At 45.9% G+C, this 21,705-nt stretch overlaps 1 protein-coding gene across 6 annotated transcripts in view; it reads right to left on the reverse strand.

Moving 5' to 3' along the window:
- LOC148013925 (DNA-directed RNA polymerase II subunit 2-like) overlaps nt 1-21,705 on the reverse strand; it is a 254,137-nt gene that overhangs the window by 161,858 nt on the left and 70,574 nt on the right. For 4 of the 6 annotated variants that reach the window (XM_087666466.1, XM_087666467.1, XM_087666462.1 and 1 more), the window contains exons 2-3: nt 15,244-15,423; nt 14,842-15,168 (exon numbers count right to left, since the gene is read on the reverse strand). In XM_087666466.1, coding sequence (XP_087522592.1) covers nt 14,842-15,168; nt 15,244-15,246 — 330 coding nt within the window. In that variant the 5' untranslated portion in view covers nt 15,247-15,423. The remainder of the gene's footprint in view (nt 1-14,841; nt 15,169-15,243; nt 15,424-21,705) is intronic. The other 2 variants (XM_087666464.1, XM_087666465.1) reach the window with 2 other exon arrangements.

Here is a 21,705-nt window from a genome sequence, read left to right on the forward strand (position 1 = left end):
CATTCGAGATTCAACGCTTGGAAAGGGCCGAGGCAAGAGGAAGACCACCAATCATCACTCTCCAAAGAAAAACCTTGCATTTGAAAGGTGTCTTATTCAACCAGCCCTCCATCACAGTGGCCTTCCACCATGACCGAGATTTCCGCAATCCCCATACAGTATTAGCTTTAACAACCAGCCATTGATCTTTAATCAGAAGATGGTACACCTGATTAGCTGAGGCCTTTTCCAAACTCAACCCGCCTGCAAGGTCCCAGTCCTGCCAAGGACGATCCACAGCAAGGGCAGGAAAGGGTTGCCTGCTCTGAAGCACTAACAAAAGTTGTTCCCATAAATCACAGTATCCACGCGGGATTCTGAAAAGTCTCCTGGCAGTACGAAACGATATGAAGACATTACGACTGGTAAGGGTGGCATCCGCAACCGAAGTCACACCCAAACTGGCCATGTGGTTAAATTTTGGTCTGAGCTCATGTTTGTCTTCCCATGAAAGTAATCTCGAGACTGCCAATAATTTTAGTTGAAAAGAGTTAGTATGCAAGCGGTCCTCCGCTGGATGCCAACGCGCCTTTTGGAGCACCACTTTCCAGGAGCTGACCAAATGAAGTAACAGGGATAAGGACGAACTGGAAAACCGAGAGTCTGCATTAAGGACATGCCACCAGGAGCTCCAAAGTTGTGTATTACCATGCCGAAGCCCGCTGTCCTCAAGAAAATAACGGGCTATAATGGAGCACGGGTGATGATCCACACACATGGCACGAAAAAGAGACCAACGAAGTGCCAGCATATGAGTTTCTGCGTTCAAAATAGCTCCACCACCCAGGCGTTTGGGGGTACATGTATGTGACCACGAAATCCACGAAATACCTGCATGCAATGAATCCTTCTTCCATAACATGAAACGAATGGGGCAAATGAGAGCCTTCAAAGTAGTAGGCGTCCACGGCAGCAATGGCAAGAAATATGTGAGCATTGGCAGCATAATTGTTTGAGCCGCGAACATGGAAGGGCCACGCTTGCGACTTCCAATACATAAACTTAGCTGCCAGTTTCTGTGAAATCCACTCTAGTAGTTGCTTTGGCTGAACATCAACACCAAAGGGTACCCAAGATGCCTGACAATGGAACCACGGGGAACAACCTGACCCTGCCAGCCCAATGACTGTAAATCCGACTCCGTGCAATTGAGAATGGCTGATTTGAAAGCATTGATACGAAGACCAGAAGCATGACCAAAAAGCGTCCAAACATCTAATGCCTTGCGAATGTTGTCCTTGTCTACACACAAAATCATAAAGCTATCATCAGCCAAAGATTGGCTAATGGAGTGCTGTCCCAAAGGAAGAGACAATCCGGCCAGCTGAGTAGAAGCTGCCATTGAAGATAACATTGAAAGAACCGGATGAGTCGCCAGGGCAAAGAAGAGAGGACTCAAAGGGCAACCCTGTTTCACCGAGCGTGCAAGGACAAATGGCTCAGTAACACCACCATTGAGCATAACTCACGAAAAAGCAGCAGCACTAATGGTGTAGATCAATCGGGACATCGGAGTACCAAAACCCATAGTAGACATAAGTTCTGCAATGAAAGACTAGTCTAAATAGTCAAAATCCTTTTCCAGATCCAATTGAATCAATACCACTTCCTAACTAGAGTGCCTTGCATAGTCAATAGCCATTTGCACATTTAAGATATTATGCAGAATGTTGCGACCCTTAATGAAACCATATTGAAGAGGATGCACAATGGAAGGTGCTTGTGGAGCCGATTCGCCAGCACTTTGGAAAAGATTTTATACATCGAACCCATCAAAGAAATTGGTCTCCAATGTTGCAACATTGACGGCGAAGGAACCTTTGGAAGCAGTTTGATAAGGCCTTCTTTCCATGAGGAAGGCATGAACCCTGTTTCCCAAACCTGCTGAAACATAGCTGCCAATGGCTTCACCACTTGGGTAGCAGAGCTCTCAAAGAATTCATTGGTGAGACCATCCCAACCGAGACTTTTATCCTTAGGCAAATGTAACAAAACATCCATAACCTCCTCCTCACAAATATCTGCCTCCAAAGTAGTTTGCATATCAAGTGGAACCTGATGGTGGACCAGATCATAGAAGACTGAGCGTGCATGCGTAACCTGGTCAGAAGGCGACAGAGAAGAATCAAGAAGATCTAGAAAATAATTCTTGCACATATTGACAATGGTCTGCGGATCAGTGACCATTCGACCTTCTGAATCCTGGAGTCTAGTCATATTTTCTCGAGCAGGAGAAACATTGCAGCACGCGAAAGAACTTACGAGTTTGACAAGCACTATCTTGCAAATTATCAGTCAAATTGTGCAGTTTGGCCTGCTGATAAGATTTCAACTGAAATTCTTTAATAAGATCAGCCAAACGCATCGCCAGTGACAGCAGAAATTCATCATCTGGGGTGTCCACCAGTAGCGAACGAACCAAAGCCAGTAAGTCCTCCGCTGCATGTCGACACCGCCGACAAAGAGAGGCATGATGGATCCCATACTGCCAAGCAACCCGCTGCACATTAGAGAGCAGTCGTTCAAAGGAAGCCGTGCCCTCAAAGGCGAAGTCCAATAAAAATCTCTCAATCAATTGCTGCATATAGCCCTGAAAGATTGAATGCTGCAAATAAGACGAGTTGAAAAGTAAAGGGAGTCTATCTAGCAACTGCATAAAAGATGCAATGGGTTGTGCAAGTATCTCAAGCTGGAGAGGGAAATGGTCCGAGAAGGCATATTGCTGCAAGACTTTCATTTCCAGTATCTCAGGAAGAAAATCATCATCCTGCATGATGTACATTCGGTCCAACTGCGACCATGTAGTTGCATACTGTGCGGAATGGAAAGTAAACCCTGGAGAAGAAGGGTGTAGCCAAGACCATAGATCTTGCTTAAGTACCGCAAGAGCAAAGGCATTCCACACCCGACTTTGCGTATGTAAGCATTGGCAACATAATTGTCTGGGCTACTTTGAGGCGGGCATGGAAGGGCCAGGCCTGAGACTTCCAATACAGAAACTTAGCCACCAGTTTCTGAGAAATCCACTGCAGAAGCTGCTTTGGGGGAACATCAACACCCAAAGGGTACCCAACATGCCTGACAATGGAGCCGCGAGGAACAACCAGACCCTGCCAGTCCGAGGACTACAAATCCGACTCCGTGCAGCTGAGAATGGCTGATTTGAGCACATTGATGCGAAGGCCGGACGCCTGACCAAAGAGATCCCAAACATCCAATGCTTTTCGAAGGTTATCCTTGTCCGCACGCAAAATCATAAAGCTATCATCAGCCAGGGATTGGCTAATGAAGTGCTGTCCTGTAGGAAGCGACAATCCGGCCAACTGAGTAGAGGCTGCCATATGAGATAACATCGAAAGAACTGGATGCGTCGCAAGGGCAAAGAAGAGAGGGCTCAAAGGGCACCCCTGTCTGACAGAGCGGGCAAGGACAAATGGCTCAGTAACACCTCCATTCAGCATGACTCGCGAAGACGCCGCAGCGCTGATGGTGTAGATTAGACGAGACATCCGAGCATCAAAGCCCATAACAGACATAAGTTCAGCAACGAAAGACCAGTCCAGATAGTCAAAAGCCTTTTCCAGGTCCAGTTGAATCAGTACGACCTCCTGATTAGAATACCGTGCATAATCAATTGCGAGTTGTGCATCCAATACATTGTGCAGAATATTTCGGCCCTTAATGAAACCATACTGGAGAGGGTGCACAATGGCAGGGAGATGCTTATGTAGCCGATTCGCCATTACTTTGGAAAAGATTTTGTACATAGAACCCATCAAAGAAATTGGGCGCCACTGTTTCAACGTAGATGGCGAAGGAACCTTTGGAAGCAGTTTAATAAGTTCTTCTTTCCATGAGGAAGGCATGATCCCCGTTTCCCACACCTGCTGAAACAAAGCCTGCAATGGTTTCGCCAATTGGGTAGCAAAAGCCTCAAAGAACTCATTGGCGAGACCATCCCAACCCGGACTTTTATCCTTGGGCAAGTGTAACAAAACGTCCATAACCTCTGCCTCACAAATATCTGACTCCATAGTAGCTTGCATGTCCTGCGGAACCTGATTGCGGACCAGGTCATAAAAAACCGAACGGGCCTGAGTAATTTGGGCTGAAGGTGGAGAAGTGGAACCGAGAAGGTCGCGGAAATAATTCCTGCACATATGCACAATAGTCTGCGGATCCAGGATAAGGTGGCCTTCTGCATCCTCGAGTCTGGTCATGTTCTCTCGAGCAGGAGAGGCATGGAGAGCTCGAAAGAACTTATGGGTCTGACACGCACTATCTTGCAACGTCTCCGTCAGATGTTGCAATTTGGCCTACTGATACGATTTCAACAGGAACTCTTTAATAAGATCAGCCACCCCCATAGCCAATGCTAGCAGAAATGCATCATCCAGAGTGTCCACCAGCAGAGAACGAACCAAAGCCAGCAGGTCCTCCGCTGCTTGTCGACGCCGCCGACAAAGCGAGGCATGATAGATCCCATACTGCCAAGCAACCCGCTGCACATTAGAGAGCAATCTTTCAAATGAAGCAGTGCCCTGAGAGGAGAAGTCCAAGAAGAATCTGTCAATAAATTGCTGCATATAGCCCTGAAAGATTGCATGCTTCAAGTAAGACGATTTGAAACGCAAAGGGAGTCTCTCCAGAAATTGCTTGAAAGGTGCAATGGGTTGTGCAAGCAGCTCAAGCTACAGAGGGAAATGGTCCGACAAGGCATATTAATGCAACACTTTTATTTCGAGCATCTCGGGAAGAAAATCATCATTCTGCACGATGTAGATGCGGTCCAACCAAGACCATGTTGTTGCATACTGGGCAGAATGGAAAGTAAACCCTGTAGAAGACGGGTGTAGCCAGGACCAGAGATCTTGCTTAAGAACAGCAAGAGCCAACTCATGCCACATACGACTTTCCGGCGCATCCATTACCGAATGCTCCGATGTGGACTGGGAAGAATCCACACACATATTGAAATCCCCCATGAAGAAGCCCCGTCTGCCAAGTGACAAGGAGGTCTGCAAAGTCTTCCAAAGCTCCCGACGAGATAACGGATCATTCGGAGCATAGAGGCCAAGTAACCATAAGATCTCCCCTTCAAATAAGATTTCAATCACCAGAAAGCGGCCATGTACATCATTTTTAATAAGAACAGGCTGATATTTGTCATGTACAATCATGAGCACACCCGAATAATGCATGGCCTGTGTCCCTGCATAGAACAAACAGAAGCCATGGCAATCCACAACTTTTCCGGCTTCTCCGTGACTCTTGTGCTCAACAGCGCACAGGACATCCCACTGATTCTCATACAATACAGTCCACATGGCATGTTGCTTGTGTCGAGAACAAATTCTTCGCACATTCCACGTGGCTATTTTCATGTGTATTCAAAACAAAATCAAGTACAAGGCACAGCTTGACTCGATTTGACTTTTTCTGCAAGAATGGCCAGGACTCCCTCGTCCAAGAAATCTGCCAACACAGCAAAAGAGTTCTGAGGACCAGATTTGGAAGTAGACGGCATATCTGCTAGCTTGGGGATGGAACGGGGATAACGACGGTCCCACAGGGTAATGACGTTGCCTCTGGTATCAAAAGCCAGCTTAGCAGATGGACCCTTTGGACAATCCGAATACATTTTCCTGGCGGGTTGAGGACGGGGGGCAGAGGAAACCATAGCAGGAGCAGAGCGCTCGGAAGACAACATTTCCTTCCTGCGCATATATGTACGCATGGAATCTTGTGAGGTAGTAGGCACAGTATTCTCCATGCTAGCAACAACCCTGTTGCCTTTTTTTACACGTACTTCAACCCAATCAGTGGCACGGGAATCCAGACCCGAAACCTGTTGTTTACCTTTGTCCAGAACTTTAGGCGGGTGGATAGTATCCAACGACGGAGCATCACACACCATATCTTCCATGGGTGGCGCAACATGGCCAACATCTAAAGTGTGTTGCTGCTCCGGGCATTCGGCCATAAAGTGCCCCAATTGTCCACAGGAAAAGCAATGTCCTGCAAAATTGCACCATTTCAAACGAAAGTGTAACGGATGCATGCCAGAGCAATTGAGACGTAACCAAGCAGGCCTTTTCCTTGCAGTGTCCCATAACATACACAAGCGGTTGCGATTCACAGCCCTGAGACTTGGAGGGACCAGAACAGTGTCCACAGAGGCCATAGCATCCTTCAATAGTGGCCAATAAACAGCCGGACAATTTTCCACTTCTACCCACACAGGGCATTCACATTGCAGCAGACGCTGAAAATCTGCCATTGGGCGCCATGGAAGAACATGAACCAACCGGCGATCAAAAAACAAAGGCAGTTTAGACAGGAGAGCAGCACGGTGCATCTCAGATTTTAACAGGACCTCAAAAAAACCTCGAGGCCCAACAAAAATCTCTTCAACACATTCCCCTTGTAGCAGACTGTGCAGCCACTAGCGAATACGAGAAAGCAGCGGGATTCGATCAGTGAAGAAGAGTATCATAGCGCGATCATAAAACACCGAAAAGGAGCGTAGGACAGTTTTTGGATCCACAATGGCTTCCAGAACATCGTCAGGTGCAGAGTCAGAAAAGGCTTCCTGATTATGTTGAACATAATCGCCAAGCAGAGTGTTGGCGAATTCCAGCAAATGCTCCCAGTCAACATCCTGAGAGTCCACAGAATCCGAAGCAACCTGAGCATAGGAACGATCCTGATGAACCCCTGTCTCTTCCGAAGTATGCTTGGTACGTTTACCCACAGGCTGGATGTCAAGACCAAGGGTATCTCGTCGGTGCACGGAACCATATCCCCAGGTTCCTCAGTATCAGAATCCGGGCCAAGTGCTGCCACCGTTTGGTCTATGAAATCCAGATCCATACCAGCCATCTTATATCACGATTGGATCTCGAAGGAGGACTGACGCGCGGTGGAGAGCGGGAAACGCAACCTTGTCCTCCGCAGTCGCGACCTGTCCCAAGAGGGCGCGCGGCAGGGCACAACCCTAACAGTGCAGGGGCAGGAGGGGTGGAGCACAGAGCGGACAGTCGATGGCAGAGAGGGACAGTCGGGAGCGCAGGGCAGGGGCCAGGCGTCAGCCGAAACCCTAACGCACAGGGCGAAAAGGGCGAAGTATAGGCGAAACGGAGGCGCAGAGCCCACGGGGCTTCAGAGGCAGGCGACAGTGCAGGCGGCGGGGCAGGCGACGGGGCAGGCTCTAGGGCAGGCGACGGGACAGACGAGGGGCGTCAGGAGCAGGCGACAGGGCAGGCGACGGGCAGGCAGGCGTCCGAGGTCACACAGGGCGACGAGACTGCAGATGGCAGGGCGGACGGACGCAGACGGACGGCATTGAGCAGGGAAACAGCACGCAGACGGCGGCGTCGAGCAGGTCAGGCGCGAAGGCCAGGGAGGCGGAGGGCAGGGCGACGCGCAGGACAGGGAGCCGCCATCGTCCACCTGCCGTTCACCTCTCTCTCTCTCTCTCTCTCTCTCTCTCTCTCTCTCTCTCTCTCTCTCTCTCTCTCTCTCTCTCTCTCTCTCTCTCTCTCTCTCTCTCTCTCTCTCTCTCTCTCTCTCTCTCTCTCTCTCTCTCTCTCTCTCTCTCTCTCTCTCTCTCGCACCTGCAGTACGCGACGGACTGCCCTAGATGAGAGCAGGAGAGGTAGGAGAAATCGCCACCGCAGTCAGGTCACGGACAGGTTCGCCATCGCCATCGCCATTCATTCTCATTCTCTCTCTCTCTCTCTCTCTCTCTCTCTCTCTCTCTCTCTCTCTCTCTCTCTCTCTCTCTCTCTCTCTCTCTCTCTCTCTCTCTCTCTCTCTCTCTCTCTCTCTCTCTCTCTCTCTCTCTCTCAGCAAGCGTGATGCAAGACAGGTCGTCAAGTTTGATAAGTATGCTCTGACGGGAAGGTACTCTTGCTCTGGTGGGTATACTCTGACGTGACGGGTATGCTCTAACGTGACGGGATAGATTGTCAAGTTTGATGCAGGACAGGTCATTAGTAATGCAAGCGTGATGCAAGACAGGTCGTCAAGTTTGATACAAGTCTGAGGTTGTCAGTAATGCAGGCATGAGCTCTCTCTCTGATACAAGCATGACCTCTCTGATACAGTAATGCGGTACTGACGAATGTCCTGTGACAAAAATACATGCTGTGACGAATGTACTGTGACAAATGAGAATGTTGTGACGAAGATACTGACGTAGGAGCACTGAGAATGCTGTAAATGTACTGAGGCAGGAGTACTAAGTGAACAGTGACGGGATGTACTTGCAGTAAACAGTGGTGGGCCTTGTGAACAGTATCTGCAGGGATACGCAGTGACTAATGGGACAGTTTTGTGTCGTGACTGTGACTGTAGAAGAAATCTGTTGACTCTCTCAGACTGACATGAATACAGACCTGTGTGAATGTACTGAGATTGCACATGTACTCAAACTGATGTAAATCTTGCCGTGCTGTGTAGACTGGAGACCTGCGTGAATGCAGACAAACGTACATTAACATTTCATGCTACAGTGACAGTTTAGGTGAGATTGACAGTTCTATGCTACATTGACAGTTTATGCTACAATCATATTTTATGATGCAGTCACATTGACAGTTTATGATATACTGACAGTTCATGCTATAGTGATAGTTTATGTTACTAGTTTACTACTCTAGTTAGACTATAAACAGTTTTATGCTATAGCACATACTATAATCATGATGGAAGAAACTGACAATGAGGGAATCACAAAACCAACCATGGAAACAATGTTTCATACACCGCCAAAGAACACGAGATACAAAACCTATGGGCATAAAACTGGAGATTTGAATGTCTCTCCAGGGTCAAGTCGACATGGGAAGACATCCCGCAAAGTTAATGAAACACTATATGAGGAGATGTTGACCATACTCCGTGCTGAAATACGTATCATGAGGAAGGAAATGGAAAATGATATACAAGAGCGGGTTCGAGCTGAAATGAAGGAAGAACTAAAAAAGGAGATGCAACAAACATTGGATGCACCCATGGCAGAGAAAGACTCAATGATCTCTAATCTACAAGAAGAACTAGAGAAATGCAAAAAGAAACTGGACGCACAAAAGGAACCACAAATCACACCGGAACTACAAAAAGAAATGGATGTTTTAAAAAAGGATATGCACACCTATGCAAGTGTGGTGGAAGGCACCCAAAAGAAAATGGAGAATGTTGAGAATACTGTCAAAGAAAATGCAGAATGGATAGATGTGGCAAAAAAGAACAAACGAATGCATGGCAACAAAGTGGAAGTTATGAATGCCACCTTGGAAGAAGAGGCAAAAAGACGGGCACGCGCACTCCATGTAAGAGTGGTTGGACTAGATGAGAAAAGCTCCCCAATTGAAGATGCTACAGCTCTTGCCACCAAAATTAGGGCTACAGATGTACCCATCATTGGGGCTTGGCGAGTCGAGAAAGCTGACACAAAAACAAAAGTCCTCATCTTGAAGTTTGGAGACTTGGAAAAGAAGAGAGCCTTCCTCTCCAAGAGGATCGCTCTCAAAGGAGAAAAAATCTACCTAGATGAAGACCTCACCCCAGCCCAAATAGCCCACAGGAGGGAAAATATGCCACGTGTTCTAGAGGCACGGAAAGCAGGTAAATGGGCTGTCTACAGAGATGGAAGAGTCATCATCACAGAGAAAAGGATAGCATGACCGTGCGCGGCCTATGAGACCCTGAAGTTCACACTGTGGAATCGCAATGGCTCCCTTAAGACAGATGCAGGTTATTTTGAGGATACTTTCAAACCTCAGCCTAGGCGGCCTGGAGGGACGAGGGGATCAGGAGGTGTGGCAATTCTATTTAGAGAAGAGCTCCGAGATACAGTCCAAGTGGTACATAGAGATGTAGAGGCAAGATACGCGTGGATCAGGTTACGTACAAGTAGAACTCGAGACATGTATATTGCCATATGCTACTTTCCCCCTGCATACTCTAAGTTTGCCCCTAAAGAGGCATCCCCGTATACACCACTATATGAGGACATAATGAGATTTCTGAGAATTGGGGATGTTCTATTAGCAGGAGACTTTAATGCACACACACGAAGCAACCAATCTGTTTTCTTTGACCCTAGTGATGAGATGTTCAGAGATATTGCATTAGATGAGGTGGGATTAGTTAGATCAGCCCAAGATAGAGAGATAACACATGGAACACACCTACTGGCATTGGGAAGTGCACATGGTTTGGCCATCCTTAACGGGCTGCCACAGTGGCCAAGATCTAATGGTTTCACATGTTGGAATAACAAGAAAGGGTCAAGCACAGTGGACTATTTGATTGGATCACCCAACTTGCTACTTGACATAAAAAGCTTTGAAATCTCAGACAGACCAATTGGATTAGCAACAGACCATGCTATTCTAGCTTTCACAATGCAATATGGGCATATACACGAAGCACAGCCACACATACCAAAATTACCACGCTATGATTTTGTGGAAGCGACCTCACACATATACAGCACTACTGTGCGAGATGCATTGAGGGAGCTAGACACACAAGCCTCTACGGATGAGTTTACAGGACAGTTTGCCGAGATAATACACACTTCAGCAGCCTACGCTTTCCCACACACTACACCGTCAGATAAACCTCCACGAGGTAATGCCCCACAGAATGGCTGGTATGATGATGAGTGCAGAGAGACACGAGCACGTTTTCAGCGAGAGGTGGCAGTTGGCATATGTACACATAAGCATGCTTGAACACTCTTGAGACGATTGGTACGCAAAAAGAAGCGGGAATACCTGAGCAGACTAGAAACAGAAATGTATTCCATGTTCTTGGGACAGGACAGCAAGAGAGCATGGAAAAAGATGCATGAGAACCAGCCGCCCTTACAGATTACTAGACCAGATGATTGGCATGGATATGCTTGCACACTCTATGATGTTCCTGGCCAAGAGCGAAACAGTGACCAGCAAATGTTCCCCATTTCAGCTCATAAACCAACATTTGCCATCTCAAAACCTCAAACTGGACTTTAGTCGGGCAAGGTTTCCCTGTATCCCAAAGCATGCAGGCTCTATTCCTATTGCGGGAGGCCAACCAAGGCTCCACCAATACTTCACCAAGAGTTGTCAACATCAAAGGTAGAAGTGTCCAAAGATGTGCAGGAAAATCAACCACCCCAACCCAAATAGGACATGCATACCTAAGTACTTCCTTTAATTCCGCCAAAAGGTCTCCAAGGGACCATATGTACTAATTGACCATCCATAAACAAAGGGATACGTCGCATAATAAAAGTACAAACTTCACAGGAGTGAAAAAGGACTTCGAAGAACCCCTTTGGCCCATCATAAATTTCTTCAACAAGCGGGCCCTGCACTTGCACTGAAGCATCATCTTGACCCATCTCAGCACTATGACAAGCATAGACTGCAACCACGTACGAATTCTAGTGATCAAAGGAGTCCTTCCCGTGAAGTAGAAGATGGCTGCCCTCTAATGGAAAGCAGCAATCTGCTGTAAAACCAGATTTGTGCCCATGACAGCTACCACACGTTCCCTTGCCGGTAAAGAACTTACTTCACCCTCATTGGCTTGAGCATAATCCGACATTAGATTATTACCAGTAGCCAGCATAAACTGTAAAGGCCCCTCAAGCTGAGAGCATGAAGCATGAACATTTGGCTGAGGCAAATCCTGAACACACAAGTATGGTTCATCAGCTGACATTTTATGACGCTTACCCGTCTCATCCCCATCCATCAACTGTCCAGGGTCTTCTGGTGATGAGTCACCATCTGATTCGACCAAATCATTATCATCCCCATTCCCGATATGCTGGTCAAAAAAAGCCATATCAATACCATTTGACTCCTGCAGTTTCTCTATAACCAGGCCTCTGTAGGGCTGCCCAGGTATGTCCTCTCTCTCTCTCTCTCTCTCTCTCTCTCTCTCTCTCTCTGTACAGGGGCAGGTCTGCTCTCTTTATCGGTGCAACAGGGGCAGATTGCACGTGCAATAGGAGAATGTCCAGTCCGCAGGCTCTGCTTGTCAGTAATCTTCAGCCCAGGCGCAGATCTGTCCTTTCTAACTGATTCTGTTGCTGCCGTTACCTGACCTGTGCAGGGTCACAGTCGTGCACTCCCAGATGCTCTCTCTCTCTCTCTCTCTCTCTCTCTCTCTCTCTCTCTCTCTCTCTCGCGGCACAGCAACATGCACACTGCAGGCACCCATGGGCAGCAGACGCAGTGCTGATGACTGGCGGGGCAGCGGATGAAGTAAACCAGTCGTTTTTTTGTGGATTACGGTTTCTCGTACAAGGCACAAGCACGGGATTACTTTGATTGAAAATGGCTGTCCTGGCGACCTGACTGCTTGCTCGAATTGTCCATCTGACAGCTGCTCACAGCAGACCTGTGGTATCTCACCGGATCAAGCCGGATGCAATTAACACTCTCTCTCTTGTAATGGGTAATCATATTAATTATGAAAAAAGTACAAGATAACAAGATTACAAAGTGCAAGGTGGCCCTAGGCCATCATGAACGAACCAGATACAATGGATTCAACAAGTGCAAAGGAGGGGAGGGCAAGAGGCACCCTAGGACCAAATAACCACAAAGGATCAAGAGTTTTGGTGGGATTTTGTCGCATGGGCTTGTGCCTTTGCTGCCAATGACTCAAGTACACTATCAAAGAAATCCCCCTCTCTCTATCTCCTTCTCCCCCCAAAAGACCCTCTGTCCTACTGCTGACCTACTCTCTGAAGAAAGAACTCATCTCTACAAGCATTCATCCAAGTTCCTAGCTACCCTAGCCAAAAAGAGCCTAGCTTCCCAAATCTTGGTAATGGCTTCCTTGAGATCCTCATTATAATGCAAGTGAATAGGGACTTTGACATTGGTAGTGCTCCCCTGACTTCCTCGAAGAACCAAGTGCACTAGTGCATAAGCTAACAGAGTGGTCCCAGGAACAATCCCAACTATGCCTCCTCTGTCACAAGCCCAATCATTCACATTTGATTTATGAACCCGGGAGAATGACTCGGACCCAACTACCCTATTTCTCCTAGAGAAGTGAAGGATCCAATTGATCTACCAAACTATGCCATAAACCAGGGGTCCTATTCCCTAATTTGGAAGAAAAAGTCCTCCCATGCTGCTTGCTCTCCTCCTCTAATAATGTCAATGCAATTGCCCTTGTATCCTTCAATGCCTTCACCATACTGAAGTCCCCTCCTACTATCAAATGATCGATCCATGGTAGAGACTAAGTTAGGGTGGTTCAAAATTGTCCCCTTTCTCGTTAGCCATTAGGGGCATAGATTACCAATAATCGAATAAGCACCTCATCTACACTCATGGACACCCGTAGGGCCGTCCCTGAGACGAGGATGCCCCAGTCTTGAACTGCATATAGTCATTGCTCACATACCTCATCTACAATCATGGATACCCACAGGACCATCCCTGAGACAAGGATGCCCCGGTCCTGAACTTTATATAGCCAATGCTCACATACCTCATCTGCAATCATGGACACCCATAGGGTCATCCCTAATACTAGAATACCCCGGTCCTGAACTGCATATAGCGAATGCTTGCACACACATTTACAAACCCCTACCAGAATCTCCAAGGCACCTAAAACAGGAGCCCAATAAGTGAAACCTCTCCCTGGCAACAGCTTCCCACTTTTGAGAGGTGGTGCTCCTGTAGCATAAGGAAATCAATTGACCCTACAACAAATGCTCTATGAAGATCCTCCCTCATGAGAATCTGTCCTTGGCAAAACAAATGTCTTGCAAAACCTCAAATGTTCCATGATAGGACCCGTGTGGGGATAGACTAAGTTTCTCAGAGCAGTGTGGCTCCACAGTTCCTGTCGCATTGGTTCCAATGCCTAGGGAGAAGTGAGAGGAGAGAATGGAGGAATGTGGAGAGGGAGTCAGTTTGAGCAAGAAAGTAGACCAAGGCTGCAAGGATGGAAGAGGAGGCTGAAGAATCTGCTAAGAGTGGAAGAAGAGGACAGCAGAAAGGTTCTTGACACTCAAAAAAGCATATCAAACATACCCTGTGAAAACTGAAGCTGACATGATGCTGCATGTGACACCTGTGCTGCTGGCAACCTCTGCTGGACGCCACCTCTCCTCTCCTGCCCACCACCTTACTCTGCTGCCTGCCCACCACCATCATGCCCACCACCCAACAACTGCCTGCCAGTCTTGCTTTCCATCCAAGCCACCCTCTTTTTCCCCACATGGCAGATTCTACAGCCTCCTCTTCTACCCTCGTAGCAGATTCTTCAGCCTCTTCTTCCCCTCATGGCTTAAGGATCTGCCATGAGTAGACAAAGGCCTCCATCGCAGCTGAAAAGCCCCTAATGTAAAATAATCATTGGATCCTATTATACTACAAGATGTTTCTGTATGTCAAGCATCAAACAATCATCATCCTACGTCATTTGGAGACTCAATACAAATAGGTCTTTCATGGACAAGATGGTAACATGTTTATTGCCTTCATAGTTTTCCTCAAGTTTTCCTTATAAATAAGACCAGCTCATGAAACCCAACTGGCATTTTGTTGCTTTTTAGCAATTTTCAGGACCTTCCAGATGTGTATAGTCACAACTTTTGTCAAGAGTGTACATCAGCAGAATATATGCATCCATAAGAAAGACTAAGCTTTTCATGTCTGGACAAAATGACAGAAACTCAGTTCACAAGTCAATGACACTATATATCGTCTCCAATGTACACAAGTAAAACCTAAATGCAAAAAGAAGATATCATCAATGGTCAGAGAGTACCTTCAAAACAATATCTACATACAAAGATGCACTGTACGTTAGGCTTCTTAGCCTTGCCTCTGTTGGAAGTAGTTTAAACTTCCTACCTTCTGTATTGATCAAGTCAGGTTTTTCCAATGATGCAAACTTTAATTGTAAACTGCTTGACAGCAGAATAATGTCCTCTCCATCATCACTGGCACCCGATTTCTGCTGAGGATTTATTTCTATTTCTGGTACTTCGTCAAAAACTCTCTGCACATCCTCATGCAAAAATTTGTTGAAGGCAGCAATCTGATGATGCAGAAGACCTTTCTCTGAGAGAATGTCAGCCTCCATGTCCCTCATCTGTCATATGTGAGAGCCATCATTACGAATCATAAAAGACTTGAGAGGCTGGCATATGACCATCAACTTCCTTACCATATCTTTGTTTAACAGCAAGGGTGAAGATAGATAACCTTGAACCTTGTACCAATAGCACCCATAGATCAGATCTATATACCAGGCCTCAAGCTGCAATCTGGATAGAAGTTTTTGGCTTCACCTCGCTATGTTCTGGAGGATGCTCAAGCAACAAATGCAATCATAAGACATGCAGACCTGCAAATATCAAGTAGAATACTGAAAAATGAACTAATGAGAATTATTTCCCAATATAATTACCAACAGCAAATCATGAGTGAAGCAAGGAGCAAGATAGGTGTATCCACATTGCTTGTCTTAATGCATGCATGATGAGGGGTAATAACAATTTAATGGATAGGCATGCTGCATTTCCCCACCTCATAATAGCATTTAGAAAACTGTTCAAAACATGAAAACTTCTTGAGACACTTCATCAATTTTGCAAGGACAGAACAATGCACATCTCTAGCCCATCAGTTCCAAAGTGAAGTTAGTGTTTAGGTTAAATCACAATTGCCTGCATTTAAACTTGAGCTATGTCATTACGTATTGTATAGCATTTCATACAGCCATCTTATATAAGTCAATAGTCATACCTCCCTCCTTCCATCCATCCATCCCTCTTCCTCACTCACTTCGCCCAAACCCTCCCCACCCCCCACCCCCCCAAAAAATACCTCCCTTTTCCTTTTCATGGCATAGGATATATTGCAACAGAATCAAGCATATATAAGGCCATCTAGGCCAAGATGTAGGACCCATGTAAGTGCCATTGTTAAAACTGAAGGAGAGGCTAACATGTCTAACTACAAAAAACCATGACTAAAGCTTCTCTTTTCCATTCAACCCTAGGGTACTACATGTACAAGTAGAAGGAAGGGAGGAGAAGAGCAGCCCATAGGAAGATGCTAAGACACTTGCCAACAAAATTGGGGCTTCATATGTACCTATAGTTAGTGGTTGGAAAGTGGAGAAAGAGAACTCTAAGTCCAAGGCTTTAATCCTCGCTTTGGGGATAGGCCTTTAAGAGGAGAGCCCTCAAAGGTGAGATGATTTATTTGGATGAGGATCTTACCCTAGCATAGATAGCACACGGCAAAGAACACATGCCCAAAGTATTGGAAGCCTGCAAAGAAGGAAAATGGGCTGTCTATAAGGATGGACAAGTCATCATCACTGATAAAAGGACCACATGATGGTACCAGGCCTGTGAGGCACTTACAATGTCGGTATGGAATTGTAATGGAGCCATACGCTTGGACACTAGTTACTTTGAAAATAGCGTCCGAAACATAGACATGGCCATGTACACAAAAACACACCAATGTAAAGGTAGATGACTACCAAATGTGCAAGGATACATGTGGGAAAGTGCATTTCGTCTAGCTACTAGAAAAACTAAGAACTAGGGATTTTGGAGGTGTGGCCATACTATACCAGGAAGACCTCAAAGGGGTGGTGCAAGTAATGAAGAGAGATAATGATGCACAATACTTTTGGATTAGGATACATGTAAGAAGTCTAAGGGATATATTCATTGCAATATGCTAGTTTCCTCCTACAAACTCAACCTATGCCACACGAAATGGATCTCCCTTTGATGTACTTTACGAGAATATTATGAGATATGCTTGCATTGGGAACACATTATTAGTGGGACTAGAGATAGACAGAGTGACTCTTATATGCATGACAATGCCATGTTCAAAAAGATTGACATAGATGAAATAGGTCTATGCACTAGAGCCCAATATCAAGAAGTGAGTACCTATGGGACACATCTATTGGCTTTGGGACATGCACATAGACTAACCATCTTTAATGGTCCACCACAATGGCCAAGATATGACACTTTGACATATTGGAATCATAAAGGAGGGTACATGCTATGGACTACTTTTGATAGTCTCACCAACATTGATACCAAACATCCAAAACTTTAAGGTATCTAAGAGACCAATTGGCATAGTAGCAAATCATGCTATTTTGACTTTCGTGCTCTCTTGTGAACATATGAAACATGGAATACCACGCCTCTCTAAACATCCCAAATACCACTTTGTGAAAGACACCTCACATATCTACAATGGCTCCTTGCAAAATAGTTTACATACATTGGACTTGAGTAGATCATTGGAGGAATATACAAGGGACTTAGTAGAATCCATACATAGATCAGCCATGTATGCATTCCTACCCTACCCCAATGTGGACCCACACTCTCTACTACTCCCCACAATAGCCAGTATGATGATGGGTGCACAATTACTCAAGCCAGCTTACAGAGAGAAGTGGAACTAGCCACTCGAACACATCGCCAAGCAAGGACATTCTTCAAACGCCTTGTGGAAAAGAAGAAGTGAGACTACCTAGCAAAAGCAAAAGCAGAGATATATCAGTCATTTTTGGGACAAGATAGCAAGAGTGCATGAAAGATGTATCATGATAGATAGTCTCTCCCATACAAATTACATCACTAGATGCTTAGCTTGATTATGGAAGGCAGCTTTATGACCTACCAAGAGAGATTACAAAATGGGAGGGCATAGGATGAGAATGGCTAGTGGCAAAGCATTTCTCACATGTTTGCAACATACTAGCACCCATATTGGCACGTATGCTCAATAGTGGCAAAACATTTCTCACATGTTTGCGACATACTAGCACCCATATTGGCACATATGCTCAAAAGAGCAATATGTGAGAGCTTCCCTATGAGTTGGTCAGACAATAATTTAATGCCACTCTTTAAGAGTGATGACCCTTTGATTTCTAGCAACTATATGACTCTCATGATCGGCCACACTTTGGCCAAGACATATGGATCTATACTAGAGCATGAACTCAATGAGCAGGCTGAGATGCAAGGCAAGAGGATCTATTGCTACTTTGTAGATTTTCACAAAGCTTTTGATACAGTGCCTCATACACACATTCTGCAAAGACTGCAGGATATTGAAGTACCACAAGGTATGCGATGGGGTATCTATGCATTATATGAGACAATGACAGGTCATGTACAAGCACCTGGGGGGTTATCAAAGAGGATTGACGCTATCATAGGAGTGAAATACGGATGCCTTCTTTCACCCACTTGGTTTGCTTTATATATAGATGGAGTGTCTAATTACATTATCGAGAAGGAGAAGCCGAAGCTAGCCTAGCAAGGGTATTGACACCGATATTATTGTATGCTGATGACATTGTTTTTATTTCAGATTCACCGGAGGGATTATAGTGCCACCTAGATGCTTTGCACGTCTTTCGTAGAGATAGAGACCTCACACTAAACCTTGAGAAGACCAAAACCATAGTCTTCAATACTTCAACAACATGGGTAACTAGATCTATGTACCAGCTCACATTTGGAGGAGACATAGTGGAGTATGTGAGGGAATATGTTTATCTGGGAGTCACCTTCTCTAGCCCACAATTTACGTTGAGAGGGGCATCTGAGGCATGTTTGGCACAAGGCTATGTAGCACTAAGGGCACTCAAGAGTCAATGTGCTCACATAGAGTTCCGGGAGCCTCACACCAATCTATGGTTGTCTAACACCGTAGTCACTCCTACTCTAATATATGGAGCAGATGTATGGAGCTACAACTTGTACCATAGGCATCTCAGTCCACTCCATTGATTAAACCGAAATAGAGAGAGATTATTATGATGGTTGGGATACCATGGAAAGGCAACTGATCATGATTACATATGATTAGGAGTAAGCCTCTCCCCCCATCCCATTGTCTGAGCAATGATGGAGGTAGCACCTATAGTCACAAAGGCAATCTTCAAGGTAGTGACCTTTTGGCACAAAGTATGGGATCTCCCACATCAGAGAGACTGCAAATTGGCACTAACTTCATCTAGACAACTAGCAGCAAAGGGCGACAAGAACTATTGATTTTCACAGATTACTATTTAGATGAGCCTACATGGTTTGGATATTGACACCTTCCACCTTTTGACTACACAATTGATTGTCCTACGCTTTCTCTCAGCCAATCAAAGCTGATATCTTGAGGACTGAGACACCGGATCCACCCACCACTCCCTCTAGGATTGAGGATGCAGTTCTACCAAAGTCGCTTCTTCTGTCTCTTTGATGATGGATTCACTATTTGACTAGCATACATGGACACCCATCTCTCCCACAACATATCGGTTGCTATTGGACAAATTTATTTCTCCTCTCGTATGCTTCAAATGGAGATAGGTACATGGACAGATACTCCAACAAAGGATAGGACTTGCCAACTTTGTGGCTAAGAGCCTGAAACAAAGGAGCATTACATATACAAATATACAGTATATTATCGCATATGAGGATGGTACCACTACCTCTTTCGTGATGGTTTTGGACCTCTTTGTCATATCATGGTGTACGCAAACCAAAGATGCCTAGGTCTTTTCCTCTTGGAGCTCCACACGTGCTGCACAGCACTATTGTGAGATAGGAGACCAGCTCAACCGGAGAGACCCACATAGAGAGTAGTGACAAAAAATGTTCACAAATTCGACCCTACTAATACTACTAGCCTTGCAAGATAAGAGCCACCTTACCAAACACCTCCCATTCCATACTGTGGAGTCACATTGGATAGAGCCATTTCACTTCGTCAAGTATGACAACCCCATCTACTAGGACCATATCCGAGAAGGCCGCACCACAATTGGATCCGAGTCCTTATCTCAAGACACCAAAGACTCACCACTAGGCATATCAATGGAGCAATTAGGGACCCCACATCATAGTAGGGATCATGTGCAGACCTTCATATCGACTACAACCTACAATCTCCACCAAATTTTTCAATACAAAGTTCTGTCGCATTTGGGTTTCCTTTTCTTTCAACAGATGGAAACACTAGACATGGTTCTACTCTAGTATAGTCCCATTGTAAAACTATTCTTAGCATTCTTTCATAGGCCACTTACTTATTTTAATGTTATCTTCACCTTATTGATGATGAGATGACATTAGACATGGATGTACTATGGAATTTGTCTCGTAGGCCACATTGGCCTTATGTAGACAGTAATCTTTTTTTTCGTAAAAGGTAATTGTATTAATTACGAAAAAAAGATACAAGATTACATGATTACATGATTACAAGGGACACGAGGGCCCTAAGCCAACGTGTGGGAAATCCCCGTACTAATGCACTAAAAAGGTTACACCAATCATGGCAACGACCCAGAGGCAATTGCCATACGCCAGGGATGCAAATCCTCCGGAGGGAGCAAGTCGGAGTGCCGGATGAGATCTAGCTGCCAATGCAAGAGCCCTTTAAGCCTGGCAATATATCTCGGTACATTAGAGGCCGAATCAAAGAGAAAAGCATTGCGCGTGGTCCAAATGTGCTAGCATCCCCAGTATCTGAAAAAGTGAAATAAGATCTTCATATGTAACTGTGGCGGTGTGGGGTACTTTGGGCACACAAAAACCCAATTGAAAGGAGTTAGTGAGGACCCCACCACTGCGCGCCAGATTTGCGACAAGAGTGACCAGATATTCTTGGCGAACGGGCAAGAAAGAAAACGATGTCGGGCCGATTCCGCAGTAGTGGTACAGAAGAAACAATTGCCATTCGAGATTCGATGCTTGGAAAGGGCCGAGGCAAGAGGAAGACCACCAATCATTACCCGCCAAAGAAAGACCTTGCATTTGAAAGGTGCCTTATTCAGCCAGCCCTCCATCAGCGTTGCCTGCCACCATGACTGCGATTTCCGCAGTCGCCAAACAGTATTAGCTTTCACACCCAGCCATTGGTGATATTGATTGAGAAGATGATACACCTGATAGAGGCCTTTTCCAGACTCAACCGGCCTGCAAGGTCCCAATCCTGCCAAGGACGATTCACAGCCAGGGCAAGAAAGGGTTGCCTACCCTGAAGCTCCGACAAAAGCTGTCCCCATAAACCACGGTATCCGCGCGGGATCCTAAAAAGTCTCCTAACAGTCTAAAACGATGCGAGGACATTACGAGTGGCAAGGGTAGCATCCACAATCGAAGTCACACCTAAACGGGCCATGCGGTTAAATCTCGGTCTGAGCTGATGTTTGTCTTCCCATGAAAGTAATCTCGATACTGCCAACAATTCCAGCTGAAAGGAGTTAGTTTGCAAGCGGTCCCCCACTGGATGCCAATGGGCCTTTTGGAGCACCACTTTCCAAGAGCCGACCAAGTGCAGTAACAGAGAGGAAGAGGGACTGGAAAATCGAGAGTCAGCATTAAGGACATGCCACCAGGAGGCCCGAAGTCGTGTGTTACCATGGCGTAGCCCGCTGTCCTCAAGAAAATAACCGGCTATGATGGTCCACGGGTGATGATCCACACACATGGCACGAAAAAGAGACCAACGAAGAGCCAACATATGAGTTTTTGCATCCAAAATAGCTCCACCACCCATGCGTTTAGGGGTACATGTATGTGACCATGAAATCCACGAAATACCTGCCTGTAGTGAATCCTTC

Source organism: Lygodium microphyllum, chromosome 25 (assembly GCF_053477565.2).
Source record: "Lygodium microphyllum isolate KBCC chromosome 25, Lygodium_microphyllum_v1.1.10, whole genome shotgun sequence".
NCBI classification, from domain to species: Eukaryota; Viridiplantae; Streptophyta; class Polypodiopsida; order Schizaeales; family Lygodiaceae; genus Lygodium; species Lygodium microphyllum.